General features: G+C 42.9%; 4 protein-coding genes and 1 non-coding gene across 7 annotated transcripts in view; 3 read left to right on the top strand and 2 right to left on the bottom strand.

Annotated features, from left to right (window-relative positions):
* Window positions 1–3382, bottom strand: part of fbxo7 (F-box protein 7) — a 5525-nt gene extending 2143 nt beyond the window's left edge. The window contains exons 1-9 of the mRNA XM_025057312.1: window positions 3238–3382; window positions 2383–2505; window positions 2074–2284; window positions 1584–1844; window positions 1311–1455; window positions 1114–1197; window positions 929–1024; window positions 306–497; window positions 201–226 (exon numbers count right to left, since the gene is read on the bottom strand). Of these exons, the coding sequence (XP_024913080.1) occupies window positions 201–226; window positions 306–497; window positions 929–1024; window positions 1114–1197; window positions 1311–1455; window positions 1584–1844; window positions 2074–2284; window positions 2383–2504 (1137 nt within the window). The 5' untranslated portion in view covers window position 2505; window positions 3238–3382. The remainder of the gene's footprint in view (window positions 1–200; window positions 227–305; window positions 498–928; window positions 1025–1113; window positions 1198–1310; window positions 1456–1583; window positions 1845–2073; window positions 2285–2382; window positions 2506–3237) is intronic.
* Window positions 3383–3557: 175 nt separating this feature from the next.
* Window positions 3558–8154, top strand: rtcb (RNA 2',3'-cyclic phosphate and 5'-OH ligase). The gene is made up of 12 exons (XM_008315299.3): window positions 3558–3752; window positions 4537–4615; window positions 4697–4764; window positions 4858–4957; window positions 5058–5214; window positions 5836–5992; window positions 6089–6248; window positions 6332–6507; window positions 7064–7252; window positions 7327–7437; window positions 7522–7641; window positions 7715–8154. Exons 1-12 carry the CDS (start codon window positions 3660–3662, stop codon window positions 7820–7822), a joined length of 1518 nt encoding a protein of 505 aa, XP_008313521.1. The 5' UTR covers window positions 3558–3659; the 3' UTR covers window positions 7823–8154.
* Window positions 8155–10202: 2048 nt separating this feature from the next.
* xpot (exportin, tRNA (nuclear export receptor for tRNAs)) lies at window positions 10203–19077 on the bottom strand. Of its 3 annotated transcripts, none has more exons than XM_008315296.3 (25): window positions 18897–19077; window positions 16507–16660; window positions 16185–16267; window positions 16047–16103; window positions 15883–15952; window positions 15252–15470; window positions 14914–15098; window positions 14653–14821; window positions 14313–14549; window positions 14185–14223; window positions 14030–14092; window positions 13817–13941; window positions 13490–13634; window positions 13264–13383; window positions 13082–13176; window positions 12655–12724; window positions 12337–12575; window positions 11965–12250; window positions 11686–11875; window positions 11466–11582; window positions 11263–11378; window positions 11123–11170; window positions 10962–11033; window positions 10609–10665; window positions 10203–10534 (listed from the first exon to the last, which is right to left on the bottom strand). In XM_008315296.3, the coding sequence occupies exons 2-25, from the start codon at window positions 16591–16593 to the stop codon at window positions 10508–10510; spliced, it is 2916 nt and encodes a 971-aa protein (XP_008313518.1). In that variant the 5' UTR covers window positions 16594–16660; window positions 18897–19077; the 3' UTR covers window positions 10203–10507. The 3 variants fall into 3 exon arrangements, with proteins under 3 accessions (XP_008313518.1, XP_016889997.1, XP_008313519.1); XM_017034508.2 differs by having other exon boundaries at window positions 11686–11872; XM_008315297.3 differs by lacking the exon at window positions 18897–19077 and adding an exon at window positions 18248–18880.
* A 521-nt stretch (window positions 19078–19598) lies between these two features.
* On the top strand, window positions 19599–22462 carry rpl18a (ribosomal protein L18a). Its single transcript, XM_008315295.3, has 5 exons — window positions 19599–19753; window positions 20753–20932; window positions 21025–21154; window positions 21756–21865; window positions 22318–22462. The coding sequence occupies exons 1-5, from the start codon at window positions 19736–19738 to the stop codon at window positions 22408–22410; spliced, it is 531 nt and encodes a 176-aa protein (XP_008313517.1). The 5' UTR covers window positions 19599–19735; the 3' UTR covers window positions 22411–22462.
* LOC112487433 (small nucleolar RNA SNORA68) lies at window positions 20542–20673 on the top strand. Its single transcript, XR_003050495.1, has one exon. It is a non-coding gene; the product is annotated as a small nucleolar RNA SNORA68 (small nucleolar RNA).
* Window positions 22463–23343: the final 881 nt, after the last annotated feature.

Here is a 23343-nt window from a genome sequence, read left to right as displayed (position 1 = left end):
CCAGCGGAGGACAAGGAGGGACAAAAATGTCGTACAGGAAGCCCGGCGGCTCGAAGCCATAAGGCATGGGGAGGTAACCGGGGCGAAGGACAGAGGATTCCTGAGCTCGGCGTTTGTACAAGGTCTTATAGATCTGGAAACAAAGTTTGGTCAGTGTAATCAGCTGTGATTGAACCACTTCAAGTGTGGGGTCATCTCACCTCTTTCCAGTCTGTGTCTGAAGATGGTCTGGGAACTGGATTCAAACCTGCAAACACGTCAAGTTGATTATTTCACAAATATGACGTCATCGTCTGTTGTGGCATGTCCATGGGCCTCACCTGGGAAGTCTCTGCGACAGAGGTGTCTCCACAGCGTCCAGTCGGCAGTGGCGGCTCTGAACTGTTGGGACGCGGCTGAGAGACGGACCACGGAGCGAACGTCCAGCAGGCGGACAATTCTCAGGAGGAGCTCCAGAGGAAGGGCAGCCAGGCCGAATGCCACGGGCAGCGCCATCGCTGTGGACATGACACCACATGACACCAGTCCACTAGTAACCGTAGCAACAGTAATGATGAAGTCAAACACACAGTTGCTACTGAGGTTTTATTTTATTAGTTGAAGGTTGTTTTTCAATGTGTGCTGACCTTTGACCCTAACATCCAAATGCAGGCACAGGGCAGTGTGACGATACATGAACACACCACCATACACTTCTAGTGGACCATTAAAAACAATTCTATGGTTTACAGCGTTGTTTCCTAAAGACTGGGTCGTGACCCTCAGTTGGGTCGCAAGAGATTATTTTTTGGGTCGTCTCGCATCACATTTCCACGACAGTTTGTGACTTGGGTCCCCAGAAAAAGTGTTTGGGAAAACGCTGGTTTACAGTGTAGCATGTTAAGCACTTTCAGGACTCTCTGTGTAAAAGCAGTTTTGAAGTGTGTACCTTGTCTGGCAGCAGCGATCAGCGGGTACGCCAGCTGGTCTTTGAAGACTCGAGACAGTTTCCTCAGATCTTTGAAGGCCGTGGCTGCACTTTGTCCTGACCAACAACAAATAACAAAATGTAGAAACGGTGACGCGAGTGCAGGAGCTGTAACAGCTGTAACTTCAATTAGAGCAGAGTTCTACCTGCCCACTCGTTTGTCACGTAGCTGCAGGGACTCAGCTGAAGTTTGAAAGCGGCGTTGACAGAGTCGGTCATCTTTAAAGTGGCTGCAGGTCGGAAGGAAAAGCCGATTGGAGTGACATGAGACGGATAGTGAGATGAGAAGCTGCTGCGATGTGTGAAGATTCTTTGATTTAGCCAAACACTTCCATGAACTGACCGTGGATGATGAGGATGGGACCCATCGTCACCCCTGTCAAAGTGGCCACGCTGTTTTCACACAGAGGATGGGTGTAGTGAAGTTTGCAGACTCCACCTGCTGACCTCCACCCATCTGGCATCTGGCCCTGCTTCAGCTCATCCACCTGACGGATGGAGGAAAAGAATGAACCTACACAACAACCTTCTTATGTTCCACTGAAATCTTGTGAAAACATGAGCATCAGTCCTCTACTCTACTGCCTCATGTGGTCAGTTTCTGTGATCGTCTCACCTGAGGAATGAACCCAGTTTCCGTCATCAGCAGGTGACCTGCCACCATGATGGCGTCACTGGGACTTGTAACCTGGGCGGAGATGTAAAGCAGCTCCAGAGACAGAGGAGCCACTCCGTCCTCTGCCTCGCTGCACAGCATTGGCTCCCAGCTGGAGACTGGAAGTTGGGAGTCAGCGACGCCCTCTGGTGTCGGAGTAACATCCATCGATTCTGTCTGTGCCGCAGTACAGCTGCTGCTGCTGCCGCTGGTGGAGGCCTGCTGAAGATGGATGAGAAAGAAAAGTCTTCAAAAAAAGTTTGTTTTGCAATTAGCAATGTCGCCCTCCAGTGGCGTTTTAGTGTATTGTAGGAAGGTTTCAACGGTTTCATTTTTGGTAAAATCGTAGGGAGAATTTCCTTCTAACAGTCGGTGACTCTGACTGCAGAGACTTTATTGACTGTCAGTGTGTGTATGTGTGATGAATAAATGTTACAGACTGGTCACCAACCTGGCTCTCACTGCAGCAGCTGTTCATGGTGGGGGGGTTTGAGGCGGAGGGGGCAGGAGCTGATGGGGCAGTAAGTGTGGCAACGGCAGCAGACTCAGGCAGAACGACGCAGATCAAATCTCCAGAGACAATACCGTAGGACGACAGCGTCTGTCCAGTGTCTGTCAGGCTCTCCGAGCCGTTCAGAGACAAACCGAAGTCCGTGCCTTCACTGATGAACAGGAACCACAACAAAAAAAAAACACAAAATAAATATCTGTTGTCAGACAAACATCACAGCCGACACCTTCTTGTAGGAAAATGTCTCACCTGAGTCCTGAGAGAGACAGGATGTTGTTCCTGATGTGATCGGTGAGTTCCCCCAGAGTGGGTTCTTCACTAGATAACTCCACTCTGCACGTCTGTTTTCTGATCCGGATCCTGAGCTTCATTCTAGGGAAAAAACAGTTAAAGCAAAGACTGACTTTCTGATTGTACTGAGTCCAGTGTTTGAGTATTCCAGTCCAGAACTCCAGCACCAATCCCCAAGACTGGACTTGAGCTGTCTCATCTTGTTTAAATTCTTCTTGTCTAATTGTTGTTGGGAGTGTCAACATTAAGACACAGTAAATGAGCATAAAACACACTTGCCTGAATTCTTTGTGGTTAATTACCAACAGGGTTTGGTTAAAATAAGACGCAAAGACTTTTGCAGTTTATCAGGAGCTAAATACATTTGATAGCTACATTTATACTTTATATATTACACGCCCGTGAGGAGTTAACCCGCTCATTTGACTGTAAATGAAAAGTTTCACGCCTTACTTATGTTACACCTTGTATTCAATAAAAACTCATTAGCAATGATGAGTCACTGAGTAAACGAGGGTTGAATTGAAGTCAATAAAACGTTTTTGTGAAAACAAAACAAACACAAAAAACAACCAAAACGTCAAAAACAACGAACCCACAACAAAATTCCAGTGTCACTTACATAAAGGCAAGTAGTCGTTAAAACAGACTAAACACGAATATCCATGTTTACAACGAAATGCAAACGTAGCGTTTCGTTTTCGTTTCTGCACTGTTCTGACAGTAACGTACGCTAAGCTAACAAGTGGTTCACTAACCTGCGTTCAGCACATGCCGTCACTACAGCTAAAAAGAAACGAAAAAAACTCTTACGCGATTAATTAAAGCGATGACATCCACAGTGTTGTGACTTTTTTGTGTTGAAATGAGATGTAAACACAAATGCTCTTCCGTCCGGAAGCATTTATTCAGCACTTTCTGGTGTTTTTTCAAAACAAAAGCCGCCGGCAGTTGTGGATTTGTGCAACTTTTCTTTTCATTTGAATGGAACATTAAATTAAATCATTTTATTGTGTATCGACTATTGTTGTCTACAAAAATTAAATTAAGAGAAAATATATATTTTTCTTGTTTTTCAAATAGTAATGCGTCATACCCAATTCTTAATCGCGCTTCATCAGTTAAGTAGCTCGCTGGCCTCCGTAGCGATCAGCCCAGTGGTACTTTGCTTCAGTCAGGTCCACGGTGGAAATCGCAGCGTGAAACTGTGAAAGTGAACTGTTCCTCGTCACAAAATGAGCCGAAATTACAACGATGAGCTGCAATATTTGGAGAAGATCTCCAGCAACTGCTGGAGAATCAAAAAAGGCTTTGTTCCCAACATGCAGGTGAGAATGTGTCAGACTTAACGTGGCTAGCCGGTTAGCATATACACCGACACTGTGCAACTTCTACACAGCCAGAGAACACGTTGGCTTTGGACTTCAGCCATGAAAAGTTATTTTTGGAAATTCGAGAGTACCACCCAAATGGAAATTTGACAGTAGCATCTAAGGATGTGTATGGATCCATTTATGTCAATAAAAACAGGGGCAAAACCAAGACGTCAAAACTTGAACCTGAAGCAAATCACCAACTGTCAGCACAAACCCATGAGACGAGCTGAAGGCTTTATGTCGTCGTTTCAGAAATTAGAATCTGTAGATTCTCGTTTTTATTCAGGACAATGTTTTTATTACCTTACAACCGTGTTATCTCCGTTTTTGGATGAAAACAGTGCATACTTTTTCCTGCGTCAGTCGGCCTTGGATCGTGTATACTCGTAATTAATTATCGGTTAAAAAAAATGTTGACACAAACGGGTGTCCACCTACAATATCTTCTTTGTTGTTTTCAGTCGTTTTTTAGTAGCCATTTTCTCCATATATATATATTTAATTATTTTTTAACATAGCTGTTATACATCAATGACATTTTTTTATCATTTACTGTTTAATCCCTTTCACATATACAGACCATTCATACTCACATTCACAGCCATGGTGTAGGGTAAACAATTAACGATCTTACCGATATTACACAATTATGCTTAATATCAGTGACCGATATTATCGGACATCCCTTGAAATAATACTGTAATAATGTGAGTACTAAAAACCCCTCCTGTCTCAGGTTGAAGGAAATTTCTACGTCAACGATTCTCTGGAGAAACTGATGTTTGAGGAGCTTCGTAACGCCTGTCGAGGTGGAGGTAAGCGCGCTCATCACCTCGTCAGAACCTTCTCCATCTGTCCATCTCCACTTATCTGATCCCCTCGATCTTCTCCTCCAGGTATTGGTGGTTTTCTTCCAGCCATGAAGCAGATAGGGAACGTGGCGGCGCTGCCTGGTATCATACACGTACGTGGAACCGACGATTCTACTGAAGTTCTCAAAAAAACAACGGTGTAAAATGTTTTATTAACTTTACGAGGATTTGGAATTGTTCCACAGAAATCCATTGGCCTTCCAGACGTCCACTCAGGGTACGGTTTTGCAATCGGAAACATGGCGGCCTTTGACATGAATGACCCTGACGCTGTCGTGTCTCCAGGTTTGTCAGGGTGGGATGTTAGGCCTCTAGATATCTGGATCAGAATGGAGTTGTTTGTCTAAGTTTTCGTACTCTAATGTGATATCCCCGTGGCCTGCAGGTGGCGTCGGCTTCGACATAAACTGTGGCGTACGTCTCTTGAGGACAAACCTGGACGAGCGCGACGTGCAGCCCGTTAAGGAGCAGCTGGCACAGTCGCTTTTCAATCACATTCCCGTGGGAGTCGGGTCCAAAGGAGTCATTCCCATGGGAGCCAAGTAAGAAATCGCTGTAAACAGGATCGAGGTTCACTCAGGGTTCTGGCTCTGGTTCCGTTCTGGGGACTGAGAACCTTGGTGCTTTCTGGGGAAACAACCCGCATTCATAGCAGGGTTCTGGCTCTGGTTCCGTTCTGGGAACTGAGAACCTTGGTGCTTTCTAGGGAAACAACCCGCATTCATAGCAGTTTTAAGTGGAGCCAAAGTGGGTGTAGGTCAACGCAATACCAATTTAGTGCAAGGAACCAAAGTGGGAGGGCATTACTGGGCGTTATCTAGGCCCCCGCTGTTGATGGCGAGAAGACAAAAAAATGCGAACAGTATGTAAAAAGTATATGTATGCTGTTATGTCTTGTATATCTTGCAGACGTAACTATAGCCAGGTCCGCAGGTTTACTCTGCAGACCACTGCGCATTGTTTTCTTATTATTAGTTTAAAAAACACACACCCACTGATGAAGTCACAGTCCTTAGTGAAGAACCAGGTATTTCTTGGTTGCCGTGGGAACCAACTTTTCGGGTTTCCAAACTTGAACCAGCACAGAGCCCTACCGGTGTGAAAGCCACAGCAGTGTCCAGTAAAACTGAGGTTTTCCGACCATAAATCTCCTGTGTCCCCAGAGACCTGGAGGAGGCGCTGGAGATGGGTGTGGACTGGTCCCTGAGGGAGGGCTACGCCTGGGCTGAGGACAAGGAGCATTGCGAGGAGTACGGCAGGATGCTGCAGGCCGACCCCAACAAGGTGTCGTCCAAGGCCAAGAAGCGAGGTCTCCCCCAGGTTTGTGAGCTAGAGCTTCACCTCTACCTGCCTGAAAGTAGAGCAGCTCAAAGAGAAGCTAACGGCTAACGCTCTGTGTCTCTGGCGTCGAAAAAGCTGGGAACTCTGGGAGCAGGAAACCACTACGCTGAGATCCAGGTGGTGGATGAGATCTACAACGACTACGCCGCCAAGAAGATGGGCATCGACCACAAAGGTCAGGTGTGCGTGATGATCCACAGCGGCAGCCGAGGCCTTGGTCACCAGGTTGCCACAGGTAATGAAGATAGAGGTGACGGAGGGCGTAGACCTTTGGACAAAGAATGGAAGCAGCAAGGACATTTGTTGATGTGTTCATAGATGCTCTGGTTGCCATGGAGAAGGCCATGAAACGGGATAAGATCACAGTGAACGACCGTCAGCTGGCGTGCGCTCGCATCACCTCACAGGAAGGTCAGGACTACCTGAAGGGGATGGCAGCGGCGGGAAACTACGCCTGGGTGAACCGTTCGTCCATGACCTTTCTGACTAGACAGGTATGTCCGACCTCTACGTAAGGCTGGGGAGGAGTGATTTGTTACGATACCGATTACTTTTTTTTTTGGCAATTTGTTTCTCAATACCGATATCGATACTTTGTGTAATTTCTTTAAAAAGAAATTTAACCCAATATAATTATTGGGTTTATCATTATTACATATGTAATGTAAATTGTTTAATTGATACCATTAAAGGAAGAAGTCTAGAGCAGTGTTTCCCAAACTTTTTTTCTGGGGACCCATATTTTAAAAGTCACAAACCTTCGTGACCCAATTTAATAGACATTCTTCGTAAACTCCTGGGAAACATGATGCGAGACGACCCAAAAAAAACCCTCTTGCGACCCACCTGAGGGTTGCGACCCAGTCTTTGGGAAACAAATGCTCTTGTGGACTTGATCACATGGAGTTACTGCCCTCTTCTGGTCAGTAGTCAGTAACACGTGTGGTTTTTCAGTTATTTGTTAGTATTGGTACTTTAAGAGTAATCGATAACCAATCAATATTTGTGAGTATTGATATGTCGATCACTACTGACTCTTTCGCATTTCAGGCCTTCGCAGAAGTCTTCACCACCACACCAGACGACCTGGACATGCACGTCATCTACGACGTCTCTCACAACATCGCCAAAGTGGAGGAGCACATCGTGGACGGGAAGCAGAAAACACTGCTGGTTCACCGCAAAGGCTCCACCAGAGCCTTCCCGCCCCACCATCCACTCATTCCTGTCGACTACCAGGTACGAGGCGCCCTGACCATGTGACCTGTCACTGAGACGCAGCACTGACAGTGATTCTGACTCTTTTATGACAGCTGACAGGTCAGCCGGTGTTGATCGGAGGGACGATGGGAACATGCAGCTACGTCCTCACAGGGACGGAACATGGAATGACCGAAACCTTCGGAACCACCTGTCACGGAGCAGTGAGATTCGACACAAATGAAGCGTTTTTAAAAACAGGTGAAGTCACAGAGACGTAACTGGTTTTTCTTCTTTTTTTCTTTCAGGGTAGGGCTCTCTCTCGAGCCAAGTCTCGCAGAAACCTGGACTTCCAGGACGTCCTGGACAAACTGGCCGACATGGGCATCGCCATCAGAGTGGCTTCACCTAAACTGGTCATGGAAGAGGTGAGAACGGATTTATTATAAAAACGTTTCTGGTGTCCAGTGTACTATTCTGATGTCCCCGTTTGGTGTCCAGGCTCCTGAATCGTACAAAAACGTGACGGACGTCGTGAACACGTGTCACGACGCAGGAATCAGTAAGAAGGCGATAAAACTGCGACCCATCGCTGTGATAAAAGGCTGAACCTGCATGACACAAGGACAAGTGACCGCAAAAAGTGCAATGAGAAAAGGCGAACGGAGTCGAGTCGAGGAAAAAGATCTGACTCAGTTTGGCGCTTCGGGTTTTTTTGTTTGTGGAGAGACAAGAGAATTTAAGTTGAAGAAAGCTGAAAAACAGCAGAATTAAGTTGGTATTTAAATAAAACAGATGGATTATGTTAAAGGAAGTGTTTAGACTGCGAACATTACATCACTTATGTTTACTATAAAAATGGAAAGCTAATGAATGGATGACAAAAATGTGACCCTGAAGGACAGAAAATAAAAATGAACATATTTTTCTGGTAGAGTAAACACTTTATTGGTTTTTAACAAAAAATTCATCAACATCCAAAGAAAAAAGAAGAATAAATCAGCATTTTACCAAGTCCATTCATTTGGCAACTATTCAGAAATAAAAGGTAGGCATTTGTTCTGCTTTTCAGAAAATCATCACTAACATGGTCACAAACATCCAATGATCCAACGATTTCTCAAAAGCAAGATTGAAACAGATTTTGAAAGAAATAATGAAAGTGGAAACGCTTGAACAGGAGTACAAACACTCGATTAAGAGCAGAATCAGGCCCAAAACACAGGGGGTGCTGTTTCACACCAAAACGTTAAAAAAAACGTTAATATTGCATTGTCTGTTTTTTACATTGTTGTAATTTCATTTTTTGTGAACCAAATATTGACATCTTTATGCATTTTATTTGATCCGCTGTTTATTTTGAACAAGTAGCAATAATGAACAGATGATGAAATGAGTTGACTATGATGATCTAATCTGTCTAAACCGTCTAGTTCAAATAGTTCAAATGTTGACCGCATTAACCTCCACTCACAGTCACACCCTGACTTCATGTTTATCAAGATTTTTTTTCTTGATAAACATGAACTTGACTTTTGCATCAATGTGCCATAAGACTTGAAACAGATCAACTGTGTGTGTGTGTGTGTGTGTGTATTTTATAGGAAATTATCTGATTCAGATGCCTTCCTTAAAAAGAAAAAACAAAAAACTAAATTTTTTTTACAATGAAAATGAAAAGTTGGGACAGGGTTTGACATTTTACCAAAACTGAGCATTTTTTAACACTTTTATCATCTCACACCAATTGATTTTCTCTCTGCTTTTTCACAGTTTTGAGCCTTTGCATAATCAATTTGCCACAAATTCACAGGCAGATTCATACGTTAGCATAAGAGTTCGAGTCTCCCCCAGAAAAAAATTGATGGGGCTCTGCAGGAGCATAACTAAAATTTAAAAAACGCTTCAACCTAAAAAAAAACCAAAACTGCTTACATTCAAACAAATGGAGGAACATCCAATGTTGAAAAAAAAGAAAACGTAACAGAAAGATCTGACTAGTTAGAAGATATGAGGTAAAATTTGAAATTCAGCCACTAGTTTAAAAAAAAAACACTAGTCAAAAATATTATATAAATTAAAATGTTACACTCAAAACTAAGCTCTTATTAGTTCGTTTTACAAGGTTTTTAGAGTTTTTAGAGACAAAGAAAAATCCAAACAGGAAAGTGCAACCATGAGAAATAAAACCTTTTCCAAATTGTTAACTCTGTAAAAAACCTCCAATTTAATTTCCCCATTTTTGTTTTTTTTTGCAGAAATAAGCTTCACTATTCCGATGAAAATCAACATTCAAAAACTAAACTTATTCTATTTACATTTTAACATCTTATTCTCTTATTTACACTTTTGTTCCTCCAATTTATTTTTGTCGACAATTAAGAGCTTAAATCATCCTTACAGAAAAAAAATATTCCAGGGCCAAATAAGGAAATTCAGTTTGACACACTCACCACTAAGGGCCCCTGTAGCAGCTCCCGTACGGTCCATTGTGTAATTGACTTTTCCTTTCACTAGAGGGCATCACAGCAGTAGTCCACAGTGATTTATTTTCCTTTTTACACCCTTTCCTGACACGACCCAACCTGGGATTTGGGAACTAGGAATCCAACCCGAACCTTCTAAATGGCAGGCTTATCCTACCACTGGACCACCCTATCCTCCCCACATCTAATGTAATAAAAAAAAAATTAAAAAGATGAACGCACCTTCACCCCAAAGTAAACTAAAAGGCTTGAATTCATGTTTTTGTTCAACATTCGGGATCTGACTTGTACATCACAGCCCTTTTTAATCCACGCTGCTTCCAAACGTGTTCACACCTGGTTCCTACTGAAACGTATGAAGCCATTTTTAATTAAATAAATCCAGAGCCAGGAGTGTGGTCTGGTCACACACTTCCTAGCACTTGGTTTCCTCCCACATCTGTGTTTCGGAAAAAAAAGAGGAAAAAAAAAAACCAAAAAACTTTCTTCTTGATTCCAAAAAAAAAAAAAAAAACTTTCTTCTTGATTCTACAAAGTTCTCCACGTGTCCAGAACCACCAGAGTCCCAACATAGCTCCTGTCCTCTTGGAGAGCTCGTCTATCTGCAGCTAGAGGGTGCTGATCCGTCCACTGACCTTCAGTTCACTTTCCCCATCGTACGACTTAGACAGAACCGGGCTTTGATTGAGCGTTTACATGGTGTAAGTGCAAAGCAGTTCCTACGCCGAGTTCCTTTCTTATGTTTGTAGTAAGGTAGACAAACCCAGCACTTCCTGTTCAAGAGTCACTTATGTCCCACGTGTATGTCCTACAGTTTGGCTTGCTGAAAAAAGGCCTGTGAGGAGAAAGTTATTAGAACCGTCACAGTGATAGCTAACACTTACCACAACACCCTGAGTACTACCGTACCTTAATGTAGTTCTTCAGGACTTTGAGATCGGGCTGCTGAAGCACCTGACACAATTCCTGTTGGAAAAAAAACAGAGAGAGTTCTCAAATTTTTTCTCTAAAAATTATTGTAAAGTCACCTTTACTTTATCTGATGAAACCAGTCAACCCCCCCCCCCCAACACACACACACACAAACATAGAAATTAAGTTCAAACTTTAAAAATGCAAAAAAAAAACCAAAACAAGCAAAGCGTCGATTAGACTTTATGAAGACGATATGCTGATTTACCTTTTAAAACAAACATCTTTGCAGACAGATTTATATTGATGACCTGCAACAAATTTACTTCTTCATTCTACTGTGTCTTTACCTGTGAGATGTCTGGTGACATCTGGAGGGAGGGCAGATACTCCTGCTGTAAAAATTGAATAAATTCTGGACCCTGAAAAAAAATATAAGAAAACATGAAGACAGGAAAAAAAAATTCAAAACGTAGAGTCAAGATGTAAATTTCGCTGAATTTGTATTTACCCGCTTGAGATGAATCATCTTTAGAGTTACGGCACATTCTGAGAGAGTCTGAAAAACAAACATTTGTCAAGACTGATGAAGAAAAAAAAAGGAAGAAAAAAAATACACTTTGAGGCTTGAACGCTGCATCTGTAGCTTACCAGGACTGTCTGAGCATCAGAGAGATCAAAGGTCGGCTTCATAGGAGCCAGGAAACATGCGGGGACGATGTGTTTGTAGATGAAGTCAGGGAAGCCCACCATGCCATCTTTACCTCCTACAGTTGTCAATCAGAACACAGTCAGAACGACAGTGAAGAGGAGTGATGTTAAATCAGATGTTTGGAGGTTTGTTGGGTTCTCACCCCAGAGCTCCACCAGTTTGGACAGGATGATGAAGCAGGTTTTCTGAGCGATTGGATCAGGAAAATCCACGGCTCCTTGGATGATGGTGAAGACAACCCTCTCGATGTTTTCTGCCCCTGGATTCACAGCAAAGATCACGTGATCAAAAACAGGTCGAGTAGAAAAGAAAGACCAAAAACCTGAAACCGCTGATCGTAGCATAAAGTTCTTCAAACTCACCCTGATTGGCCATCACCTCATTCATCCCACTGCCTGTGATGACTTGGATGAAGCTGAAGTAGCTCCTCCTCAACATCTGCTTCTCCAGAGCTGCTGCCTGGTCGTTGTCCTCGGCTGGCCGTGCGAGAACCTCAAAGATGGCCAGAACGAGAGGCATGAAGACTTGCTGCAGGAAAGGCGACACCTGCTGCTGCAGTGGGGAGGGAAACAAGTCTGCTCAAACCAACGGAAAATCACGATTTAACTTCTCTCAGGACGGTGAAGGATGGGAGAGGTTACCTTGAACTTGGCGGTGATTTGGCTGATCAGAGGGATGAATTCCTGCAGGTCTTTGGCCTCACAGTCCTTCAGCATGTGCTCCGAGGCCGCGGGGACGAAGGGCAGCACCTCCTCCTCCAGACAGATGATCATACGGTGCAGGAAGGAGCGCACCGAGCTCCGCAGCAGCCCCCGCTGGACTGGACAGCTCAGTGCGGGCAGGAAGGTCTGCAGACAGTCCCTGTAGACCTCGGTGCAGCCACACTGTTTCACCGTCTGCTTGTTGCTAAAGGCTTTGCTGGTCCGACTGCCCGACACAGACAAAAGTTTTATATCACGAGTACTGTACTAAACTGACGTTTACCGACCAATTCTGCACAAGACTGCCCTCACCTGGCGAACCCGACAGCATGACTGAGGCAGTCCGCCAACACCACCTGCCTCTCCTCGTCCGTTTCGTGCAGCAGTTTGGTGAGCAGCAGACGGAAGGCGTCCATCAGCGGTGCTAGCAGGCTCCTCATCAATGCCTGCTTCCTCTCCGCTGCAATGTCTCCGCTCACAATGAGGACACCTGCTGTCTCAAACATGAACAGCTGGTCGTCGCTGGTCAGCAGCGTGGGGAAACCGTTTTCCTGGACACGGGAGAAAACAGTCATGGCACGGAACTGTCAGCGACAACAGTCGACAACGGTTTCAGGTGAAGACACTTACGGGAGGAGCCAACTCCAGCAGGTCCTGGATCCGGGTCAGGATGTCTTCAATGAAGGCGTTCATGTGTTTGCTGTTGGAAGAGAGCGTCAGAAGTGTCACTGTCCAGGAACAAACTACTTTAACCACTGATATCAAAATATTTTCATCTTTTTCCCATCAGGGTGTTCGTCCATCATTCCCTCTCATACTGAACCTCAGAGAGAAAATCATCAATTTATCCACAGAGGGGAAGCTGATCTACTGTCCCCATCACCAAGTTTTAATTTGTTATTTTGTGATTTAGGTGTTTAAAGTTTTTTATTTAGAGTCACTAGGAGGCAGTAGTGTATCAGCTCCTTTATGGATCTCTGCATCTTTAAAATCACTGGTTTTCTCACATGTTTCTTCTGCAGTGATGTGTAGTGACCAAAGTTAATGTAAAACTCACTGCAGAGTTTTGATGAACCTGGAGAAGAGATAGGCCACTCTGCTGCGGACCTTTGGGCTGTTGTGTCTCAGTCCTCTCTGGTCCAGAAAGGCCATCTGTCCATAAAACACCATGACATCTCTGGTTACATTTCACCATCATGTCAGTTTAAAATGAGAACATTGCAGGTCGTATTTTCTCACCAGAACGTTAGGAATGTGCTGAGGCTCAACTATGAAGAATTTATCATATCGAACAACGGTTTCAAAGAACTCCAGAGACACGGAGCTGTGCTGGTAGCTGCTGACGCCACAGGAGACCAGCTAAAGTTTCAATCATTAAAAAAAAACAAAAACACAAAACATGAAAAACAAAACTCCATAAAAATATAACACCACAGACTCCTGACATTGAAGTGATGAGACTCACCATCCTCATCATGTCCTGCAGGGCACTCGTCTTCGCTGTGTCTCCAGAGAAGTGAGCGCCATGGGATGCAGGCAGTGCCTCGCCCAGCATGTACAGAAGCCTGATGGCAACTTCTACCTCCATGAACGGAGACGTCTGCCAGGTTCTGGAAAACAAGAGTGAATAAAGTGAATCTGCTGAAAAAAGGAAATTGGTACGATATGATACGACAACTGACATCAGATATAACAGAAATTAATCTGGAGAATGACAAATGATATTTTGAATTCTGAAAACTGGAAGACAGAATAAGAAAATATCCGCGTCAGTAAATAATCTGTCACTCACTGCATGGTGGTGGTAAAGACGCGGCGCACGGCCTCCAGCAGCAGCTCTGGTGAAACCTGAGCCAAACGGTCCAACAACATCTTCAGTTGCTTCCTGTACTCCACAAACATGGCCTCGTCTTCACCCTGAGCACAGGAACAGGATGTCAGGGCTCGGTTCACGTCCCCCCAGCCCCCCAAAAAAACAGAATTGGACAGAGACGGTGCAACTCACCTCGTTATCAAAATTGTACTCGTCATCGTACGTCAGCTTCTTCATGACAGCAAGCATGATGGCCTGCAGAGAGAGAGGACAGGTGTAAGGTCCTGACTATTTATTTTAAACTTCACTCATCAGGTGATGTTAGCTATTAAAAGTCAGATTCTCACCTCAATGTTGGTTTTCTGTTGTTCCGTCAGCTGAGGGAGCTAAAAAAACAAAACATTAACTATTAATCAGACAAAAATCTTAAAGACCTTCCCAGATCTTCAGTGATGATTCTCATGGTTTGTCTCACCTGTTTGAGAACGTGCAGGTATTCGTAGCAGAAGCACACGATGTTGGCCGAGATGTCGTCGTCTTCATGCACCAACAGTTTCAGCAGCAGCGGCACTTTGGACTCCACCGCCTGAAGTGCGTCGGCAGCGTCCTTCACGTTTCCAGTTTTTGCGAGTTTGGTCCAGCTCAGCACCAGACTCTGGCCCATGCCGTTCACCAGGCGGGAAAACTTGGCCAGGAAGTCTACGTCGTCCTCCTGAAAGAACAAGAGGAGGACAGTTAAAGGGACGTTACCGTCTGTGCCTCGCTTCAAGTGTTTGAAACATCTGTGACTACATCAAAACATCTCTGGGTCTGACCTGCTCCACGCTGAAGAAACCTGCCGACTGCAGCACCTGACACAGAGACTCCACCAGTTTGGTTTTATCCACCGGGTCCATGCCTTTGTTAACGATTTCATACAGGCAGTCACAGGCCTCCTCTCTGAGCGAGTCCACGGACATTTGGCTGAGCAGAAGATTCACAAACCTGCGGGACAGGGAAACAAAGGCTTGTGATCTTCACTCCTCCTTCAGCTTCACCCTTGGGGTGAGGAGGAGGAGGAGAACTCTGCGACTTACCGATCATTGGCAATAAGGTTGAGGTCGATCCAGGACACGTAGGCTCCGACCACCTCCAAACACTGACAGGTGAGTTCCGGGTGGGACTGCTGATACGTCTGCAGGATCTGGAACCAGGACTCCACCAGGCTGGGGATGCACTGCTCCCTCATGGAGTCTTTGATCAGGGTGTTCCTTCGAGTCTCCTGTAAAATGACCAACAGAAGTCTTTTTTTTTTATTTGTCCAAAAAGAAACTGAATATGTCATGCAGAAAAATGATCTGCTCCAGAACATTAAGAAAAGGCTGAATGTGGGTGACTCAGTTTACCACCTGGTTAAAGAGGTCACCTCTCTCACCTCAGGTGAATGCATGATGTCTCTGTCCACCACCTCGCCGTCGATGGCCATCAGTGTCCTGAGGTAAATGTCAATGCCGTGTGGGTTGAGACCAACCAGAGACAGGATGTCGAAGAAGAACTTGGGCCAAAGAGTCAGGTACTCCATGACGAAGGTGAGTGCAAACACTTGAGCTGCTTTGTTCTTGATGAAGGGCTTCTCCGGCTGGACATTCATCAGCTGTTTTGGCACAAAACAGAGAAGTGTTCAGATTAGGGACGTCCAAAATCAACTTTTTGCTGCTATCCGATATTTTCCAAACACTTCATTTCTGATTGTGAAATCAACCGGTATTGATAAATGCAGATGTTTGGCCCCCATATTTTCCAAACACTTAATTTCCGATTGTGAAATCAACCAATGTTGATAAATGCATATGTTTGGCCCCAAAAACTAAGGTAAACGTGTCTGGGCCCTACAAATGATTCCCGCACATTTGGTAAAACCCCAGCATTGCGTTATAGGGTTTTCATTATCGGAGGAACAATCGATAAAGATTCTTACAGATATTAAATATTATGCTAACATCGGGCCGATATCTGTAGTTCAGATGATTGCTAAATCAAACAGGTTCAATAACAATGAGGGTCACCTGACACTGAAGCCACTTCATCAGCGTCTCTCTGATCAGCTGCTGCTGAGCTGCACTCAGACCAGCATGCCTGAAACAAAAGGGAAAAAACAAAAACAATGAGTTCAAAACAACCCTACTGTTCACAAAAGCATAAGAAACACAAAGCAAAACCTCTTCTCTACCTGAACTTGATCTGATGTTCCAGCACCTGGAAGCAGAAGAACTTCACGTGGTCGTCACTGCAATGACAACGTCAGGTTGAGTGTCAAGACAACTGTCTCGCCTTGAAACAATAGCAGTGTTAGGATTTGTGGACTCACTTGTAAATCCCTTTGGCCAGGGCCTCGGCACAAACCTCCCAAGCATCCTGAGACTCCTTTAGCTGCTCAAAGTACGCCACCGCCTGGGGAAAGGTGGGAGCAGATGAATAATAAATCAAGAATGTGCCCTGAGAAAATCAGCCTCTCATCGCTTGTGCTGACACAGGAGAGAAAGGTAAAATGCTGCCTCATGTGGTCAGTTTGTATTACTGAAGTAATTTCTTAATGAAACTTATGACAGAAGTGATGAGAGCTTATCATTCTCCTGCTTTTCAAAGCGACACAAACTGTACTTTCTGTATAAGGTAGGTGGGCATCTTACCCTCTGCCTGTAACGGGCATCGGCATTTGGGTTGAGCCCCAGCAGGGCCTGCTCGTCCATGACTGCAGTGACAGACTGGCAGGCCATGTGTGGGTTAGCTCTGCTCCAGGGTGTGTTCAGTCAACTTGGCTGCCGTCAGGCAGGTTTCTCTCATCTGAGGAGAGAAAGAAAAGAATAACCAGTTGTTTAAAAAAAAAAATTAAAAAAAAAAAGTGTCAAACAAATTTATTAAAACATTGCATCATCGGGGAACAACCACTGGTTTCACTAGCAAGGCATATAAAATCATCTATCGCTGGTATAAATGACTGGAATATAAATGAGAGGAATCTGACATCTTCCTTTCATCTTTAACATTTGTTTTTACAGAGGGACTGTCTGCTGTCTGTGATCCATGCTTTTAAATATTTCTTTTGTAAATTTATTGTTGTATTTTTGATACTATGATATTATATGCTAACAACTAAATGACTGGAATATAAATGAGAGGAATCTGACATCTTCCTTTCATCTTTAACATTTGTTTTTACAGAGGGACTGTCTGCTGTCTGTGATCCATGCTTTTAAATATTTCTTTTGTAAATTTATTGTTGTATTTTTGATATGATATTACATGCTAACAATGTGCCAACAAGTGTGCAGCAAATCTCTTTAATGACTACTATCTGCAACGATGTTTCCCTCTGTTTCCTAAAAGAGATTGACGTGATTAATGTGTCACTACAGAGGAGACATGTCGTCCGTCCATCAGCTGACTGAATCTAAAAAGCAGAGATAACTGCGTCAACAACAGCTCCGTCCACATGATGCAACACAGTGCCAACACTTAAAACCTGTATGTGTCATGAATGAATCTTACACCAAACATGACACAGACCATCAGGACGAACAAAAGCAATAACAATCAGACAAATGTCTGTCTCTAATGTCTCCATCAATTATATCACATTTGCCATATTTTTGGAAACACTGTCTGCTCTTTTCTTTTGATTATTTCTTCCTAGATTTTTAAGGAACCATTTATATACATGAAGACAGACAATGAACAGAAAGATTAACTGTGAGTGTCCCCAGTAATAAGCCTTACACCTAGAAACATTGAAAAATGTCTCCTGAGTGCTTTGAACATCCAAAGCAAACAGGAGAGTTTAATACATTTTATCAAAGTTCCTGAGTGCTTTGAACATCCAAAGCAAATAGGAGAGTTTAAAACATTTTAATCAAAGTTTATAAATGCTAAAGTGTATTTTGCACAACACTCATCGTTTGACACATTCCTAACCATCATTCAAGACTGAAAATTGTTAATAATGTCCAAAAAAACCTGAATGTCTCATATGATAAGAGACATTCTGGGATTTGTTTTTCCTAAAAAAAACCTAAACATGACCTAAATACAAATTGAATTATTTGAAAAAGACATCTCTCAAATATCCCTGTTCATAGACGCACACCTGTAACTAACATTGACGCTGTTCTAATTTTTTTAACATGTTTTTCTAAGCATATCACCTGTGTCGCTAAAAGTCTATAAACTCTTACTATGTATCATTACTATAATAATCTTAGAATAATAGTTGCTGCCTCTAAACAACTGAAATCACATCGAAGTCATTGTTTATGGTCTAATTTGTTAAATTGGTGTAAAATAAAATAATAAATAATTAAATCATTCATTGTCCACAAAATAACAGAAAATGACGTTAATCGTCACTAGAATGACAGAAGGAGGAACACTCACCTGTGTGATTGCTTTATCATGGACTGACTGATCAGATATTCTATGTTGGCAGTGAGTTTAGTATTAGCACCTTAAACCTCTTGGTCAGCATTATTGTGGGATGGAGGGTGAACAGCCCTGTCAACCTGATGCAACACGCAGTCAACTCCTTTAAACCTGCCTTTGGTATTTTCACAATGTTGGGGACAAACATGACGCAGCTCAGTCGGACACATAGGACTGTAAACAGTCTCAGAAGTGTCCATAATTAACGTTCGCTTCACTGGGGCCACTCCTCTAAAAGTTGACACCGCGTTGCTAAAGTGCTAACCGTGCTAACACATTCACTTCTATACAAACTGACGCTAACTATAGCTAGCCTATGTCAGCCGTGGCGAGTTAGGTGGACGGTGATACCCGATAACAACCGATAAAAGCAGTCTCTGAACGGCTGCGGATAAGTGACAGCACCGTGGACAATATGACGGAAGCTCGGTCAAATTAAATTGGCAGTTGTGGGCGTTACATTAACGAACTTTAACGGAGTTCGGTGACGGCTGCTGCAGCTCGGTGGAGAGGAATCTTCATCAGTACAACCTGCATTTGTTCACGTGTGTGGCACAATGGGGGGAAACAGACCAATATTTACTTATTTAATTTTTAAACGTACCATTAGTGGAAACGAAATAAAAAAGTCTCTCTTCTTGTGCTTCTTTTCCTTCTTCAACTCATTTCACCGAAGCCTCCAGAATCAGTGGCACGTCGGCTTCTCTGCCTCTGCTCACACGACACAAGCGTCTGTGCAGCGTGTCCGCGCCGACTCATCCGGGTCACAGACACCGGAAGTAAATCCTTACGCAAAAGCCGGGCAGATCTGAATGGACTTCTACTACTATATGAAGAAATATAAGATAACTATCCTCAAGTACGCAAAAGCCGGGCAGATCTGAATGGTCTTCATTAACTACTATATGAAGAACTATAAGATAACTTTCCTCAAGAATTTTTTTGATTACGCTATAATATTGAAGATAATAACTGCACAATTCGGGGAAATTACTTTGAAACAACTAACCACATATTTTCCGTCATGTCACACAATATATTGTTTCTAGGGTGAAATTAAAATGAAGGGAAAATATCCATAATTACAAGTTCATCTCAAGCGGTGACCTGACTTTTGTAGTAATTTTAAAAAATGCCTCTTAATGTTATTTTATGTCTAGCCACAGGAAATACATTTTTTATGTAATTGTATTTGTTTCGACCGTTGGGGATTGTACATCTGCCATATTTTTAGTTCAACTGTTTTGAATTATTTAGGTACATTTGTTTTTAAAATGTGTACGCAATCTAAACTTTATTCAAGAAAAAATCCTGCGAGGCGGGGTTAAAAGGCGAAACTTCCTTTAACTTGCCTAGCGCTTGAGCCCGCCCTCTGCGCTCTTCACATGCGCAGTCTCCGCCCTACTGCTTCCTCTTTTACTGTGGCAGTGAGCGAGTGGCACCATGAAGGCGTCCGGCACAGTACGTAAAAACGTCTATTTAACTGTAAAAACGCGTTGCACTCGACTGGAACGACTAAAATAACTAAGATAACGACATATTTTCTCGAGTAAAACGCGCAAAACGCTAAGATAATGGGTCAAATGCCTTATTTATCATATTTACTTCTCCGTTGCGGCGGCCGCAACAACATGGCGGCTGCGGTACCATGTGGACACGGTGGAAAGTCTGCTAGCGTGTTAAACATATTGCATTGAAATTTTTATTTAATGTAAGAAAGTTAAATGTTCGTGTATGTAAATGGCAAGTTTACTCTGACAGAGACTTAGCCGACATTTTCTATGCCGTCAAACATGAGTATGGCTGTATGACTATGTAGCATTAGCAGCTATTGTGGTGGATTTAGCTGCAATTTTTACTAAATGGTTCTAAATAATGTCAAACATTAGGTTATGAACATCTTAATCGTCTTGAAGCTTATTAAACTGGCAGCTTAAGTATTTTCAGTTAGCCCTGTTAGCTTTTTTACAATTTTAAGTAATTAAAATGTATTCATTTGAAGAATAGAATGGGTCTGCACCTATCAATTTAATTTAATTTAATTAAACCAGTTCTATTTCAATCATTTGGCACTTACTAGGTCCCTCTAGTACAAAAGTTTTGCTCCCTTTTCCCCGTTACACATACATGTCTTAATAATTAAAGTTTAGTTAAATTTACTTAACCAGGGTGAATGTAGTCTTTTAGTTAGTCAGAGAAGTAATCGGTACCATCTCTTATATTTCCATTATTCTTGTTGTTTGTGTGTTTTTGCACCCATAACCCAAGCTCATGCCTTTCTCAGTGGTGTGATCTTTTTTGGGGTGCAGAGAGTAAATGATCCTTGTCGCCTTTCTCTGATGCTGCTGTGCCTTTGAAAGTGAATCCAAGGTTCAACAAACATGAAAAGCCAGAAAAGTTGTTAATACTACTTCAATATCAAAAGATTTGTCTGACCACCTCTACGTTTCCTTGTTGCAGCTTCGGGAATATAAAGTCATTGGGCGTCTGCTGCCCTCTGCCAAGAACCCTACCCCTCCTCTGTATCGTATGAGGATTTTTGCCCCCAACCATGTTGTGGCTAAGTCTCGTTTCTGGTACTTCGTCTCACAGCTGAGGAAGATGAAGAAGGCTTCAGGAGAGACTGTATACTGTGGTCTGGTACGTCATCAAAGCTCTGTGACAACTTGTGATGTTGGACAGTAGATTAATGTGTGGCACTCATTGACTCTTTGTTTGTGGTTCTGTTGCAGGTTCACGAGAAAACTCCTCTGAAGGTGAAGAACTTTGGAATCTGGCTGCGTTACGACTCTCGTAGTGGAACCCACAACATGTACAGAGAGTACAGAGACCTGACCACATCTGGAGCTGTCACTCAGTGCTGTGAGTGAGAACACTCAAAGAAGCTCAAATATACATGTAGAGTTTAAGTATCACTGTATATTAATTTATTTAAAACCAGGACAAAGCAGACCAGATTGGTTAACGTCCCAACTTATTTAAAACCAGGACAAATCAGACCAGATTGGGTAACGTCCCAACCAGACCATGTGCACATCTCTAAATAATGAGCCAGAACCTCATTGTTTATGTGACTCATTGTCAGTTCATGGTCTATTTAATATTGATTGTGTATTCATACATTTTACAGTGGTTAAGTCTTCTTAACTCAAAGAAATGTCTTGTCATTTTTGTCCACATATTTTGTTGCAACCTTGTTTGTTTGTTTATGCTGCCTCAATATTCTTCTTGCTGTTGTTACATTAAGGGATTTTTTAAATATAAAATTCAAAGGACAAAAATTTAATTTAGAACTTTAGAAATTTCCTGAGAAATTGCAGTGTGTGAAGTTGGAGCTTCCATATGTAGACATTGACTCTGTCACCATGTGGTAGAACTTGCGTTCAGGACGTTTGGGTGCCTGGACTTGTCATCTTCAAACCAAAAATGCATTGAAATAATAAAAATCTCACTTTGTCTCCAGACCGTGATATGGGAGCTCGCCATCGTGCTCGCGCCCACTCCATCCAGATCATGAAGGTGCAGGTTATCGCTGCCAACAAGTGCCGCAGACCGGCCATCAAGCAGTTCCACGTAAGTCTCTTTTACCCTTTACAACAAGGAAATGGACAAAGAATGAAATGGGTTCTCACTTGATTTAAAACTCCATCTTTGACAAGTATTAGCATCTAAAATAGAGCAACTGATGTAGATGTTATTTTGATGTTTACAAATTAACACCATAATAGTACCTGGAAGTGCAGGTGAGGACATGTGGTAGCTGTGAGAATTGTCCATTTCCCTGTTTTACTGTTTTATTGTCATGGCGGCGAGTCTCTCTCTGGAATGCCTCAACACTTTGTCAGCTCCAGTTTAAAAACCTCGCCAAAATCAGACGAAGCCAGATTCCTCTTCCAGATTTACAGCCTAAGTCTTTAAATCTGGCGGTTTTGAAACTGGCAACATCAAATCCCAACTGAATTTGACAGTTCATGCAGAGTTTGTGTTTATTTCTCTGACATAATTTCCTTTGTCTTCTTTGCCAGGACTCCAAGATCAAGTTCCCCCTGCCCCACCGGGTCCTGCGTCGCCAGCACAAACCACGCTTCACCACGAAGAGACCCAACACTTTCTTCTAAAGCTGGTTGTACAGTGTGTGTGGAAAAAAATAAAGATTCTGTTCCAAACGAGTCCCTGCTCTAGTGCCTTTAATTTACTGCTGACAAAATGACACTGTCTGTGTATTAGAAACCATTTTTCCGAGAAAAGTTGAATCATTAACTTTCGAGTAGGTGTTCATGGATTTCTCCTGTCTGCTTTAGTTTTTGATCATGGTAATGACACTGTCTGTGTATTAGAAACCACTTTTCCGAGAAAAGTTCAATCATTCACTTTTGAGTAGGTGTCCATGGATTTCTCCTTTCCTTTCTAGTTTTTGATCATGGGGATTTGAGTTTTAATAAAGAGCGATCAGAGAAATTAACAATAATTACAAAACTACCTCACTTTACGAAACTCAATGTTTCCTCTGGGCTTCAGTCCTGACACCAAGGTTCACCTGACGTCTTGGTGATTCTTGTTGCTACCGAGTTTCTGGAAACCTTTTCAACTGCCCACACGGTGGCAGTGTTGTCAAAGGAACAGGGAGCTTTATAGCTTCAGTTGGAGGACACTTCATCCATAGACGTACGCACACGTCTTCGGTTCTCTCCCTGTCGAAATAAGGCTGTCTATTATCACACAAATAGAGACACCTTGTGGCAACTCAATATAACTAAAAACCAAACGCTACAGTAGAAAAAACCGTAATGTTTATCTTAAAAGACAGTCGTGTCTACGAAATGTGATCATATGAGGGACCCACAAAAAGGCACTCTACATTGTTCGTTATCCCTGTTATGAGATCAGGCCTCAGAGGTTGACATTTTAATCTATAGATTTTATAGTAAAGACAGATCTAACGAGAGGAGGCTTCAACTTCAGCTAACACTGAACACAAACACTTCAAAGCGGTGTCGCGTTTATGTACCTAGACTTTTTCTAAAAGTCAGAAAACCCCAAATTCTTCCTTC

This window comes from Cynoglossus semilaevis, chromosome 8 (assembly GCF_000523025.1).
Source record: "Cynoglossus semilaevis isolate Cse_v1.0 chromosome 8, Cse_v1.0, whole genome shotgun sequence".
NCBI classification, from domain to species: domain Eukaryota; kingdom Metazoa; phylum Chordata; class Actinopteri; order Pleuronectiformes; family Cynoglossidae; genus Cynoglossus; species Cynoglossus semilaevis.
The sequence above is the reverse complement of the archived record's forward strand: the minus strand, read 5'-3'. Positions and strand labels throughout refer to the sequence as shown.

Coding starts and splice junctions, on each gene's coding strand:
- rtcb (XM_008315299.3), top strand. CDS start 3,660: ATGAGCCGAAATTACAACGATGAGCTGCAATATTTGGAGAAGATCTCC. Junction 4,958..5,057: donor TGACGCTGTCGTGTCTCCAG/GTTTGTCAGGGT, acceptor CGTGGCCTGCAG/GTGGCGTCGGCTTCGACATA. Junction 6,249..6,331: donor TGGTCACCAGGTTGCCACAG/GTAATGAAGATA, acceptor ATGTGTTCATAG/ATGCTCTGGTTGCCATGGAG.
- xpot (XM_008315296.3), bottom strand. CDS start 16,593: ATGGCCTGCCAGTCTGTCACTGCAGTCATGGACGAGCAGGCCCTGCTG. Junction 16,268..16,506: donor ATGCCCGTTACAGGCAGAGG/GTAAGATGCCCA, acceptor ACCTTTCCCCAG/GCGGTGGCGTACTTTGAGCA. Junction 11,379..11,465: donor CAAACTGGTGGAGCTCTGGG/GTGAGAACCCAA, acceptor TGACAACTGTAG/GAGGTAAAGATGGCATGGTG.
- rpl18a (XM_008315295.3), top strand. Junction 20,933..21,024: donor AGACTGTATACTGTGGTCTG/GTACGTCATCAA, acceptor GTTCTGTTGCAG/GTTCACGAGAAAACTCCTCT. Junction 21,866..22,317: donor CGGCCATCAAGCAGTTCCAC/GTAAGTCTCTTT, acceptor CTTCTTTGCCAG/GACTCCAAGATCAAGTTCCC.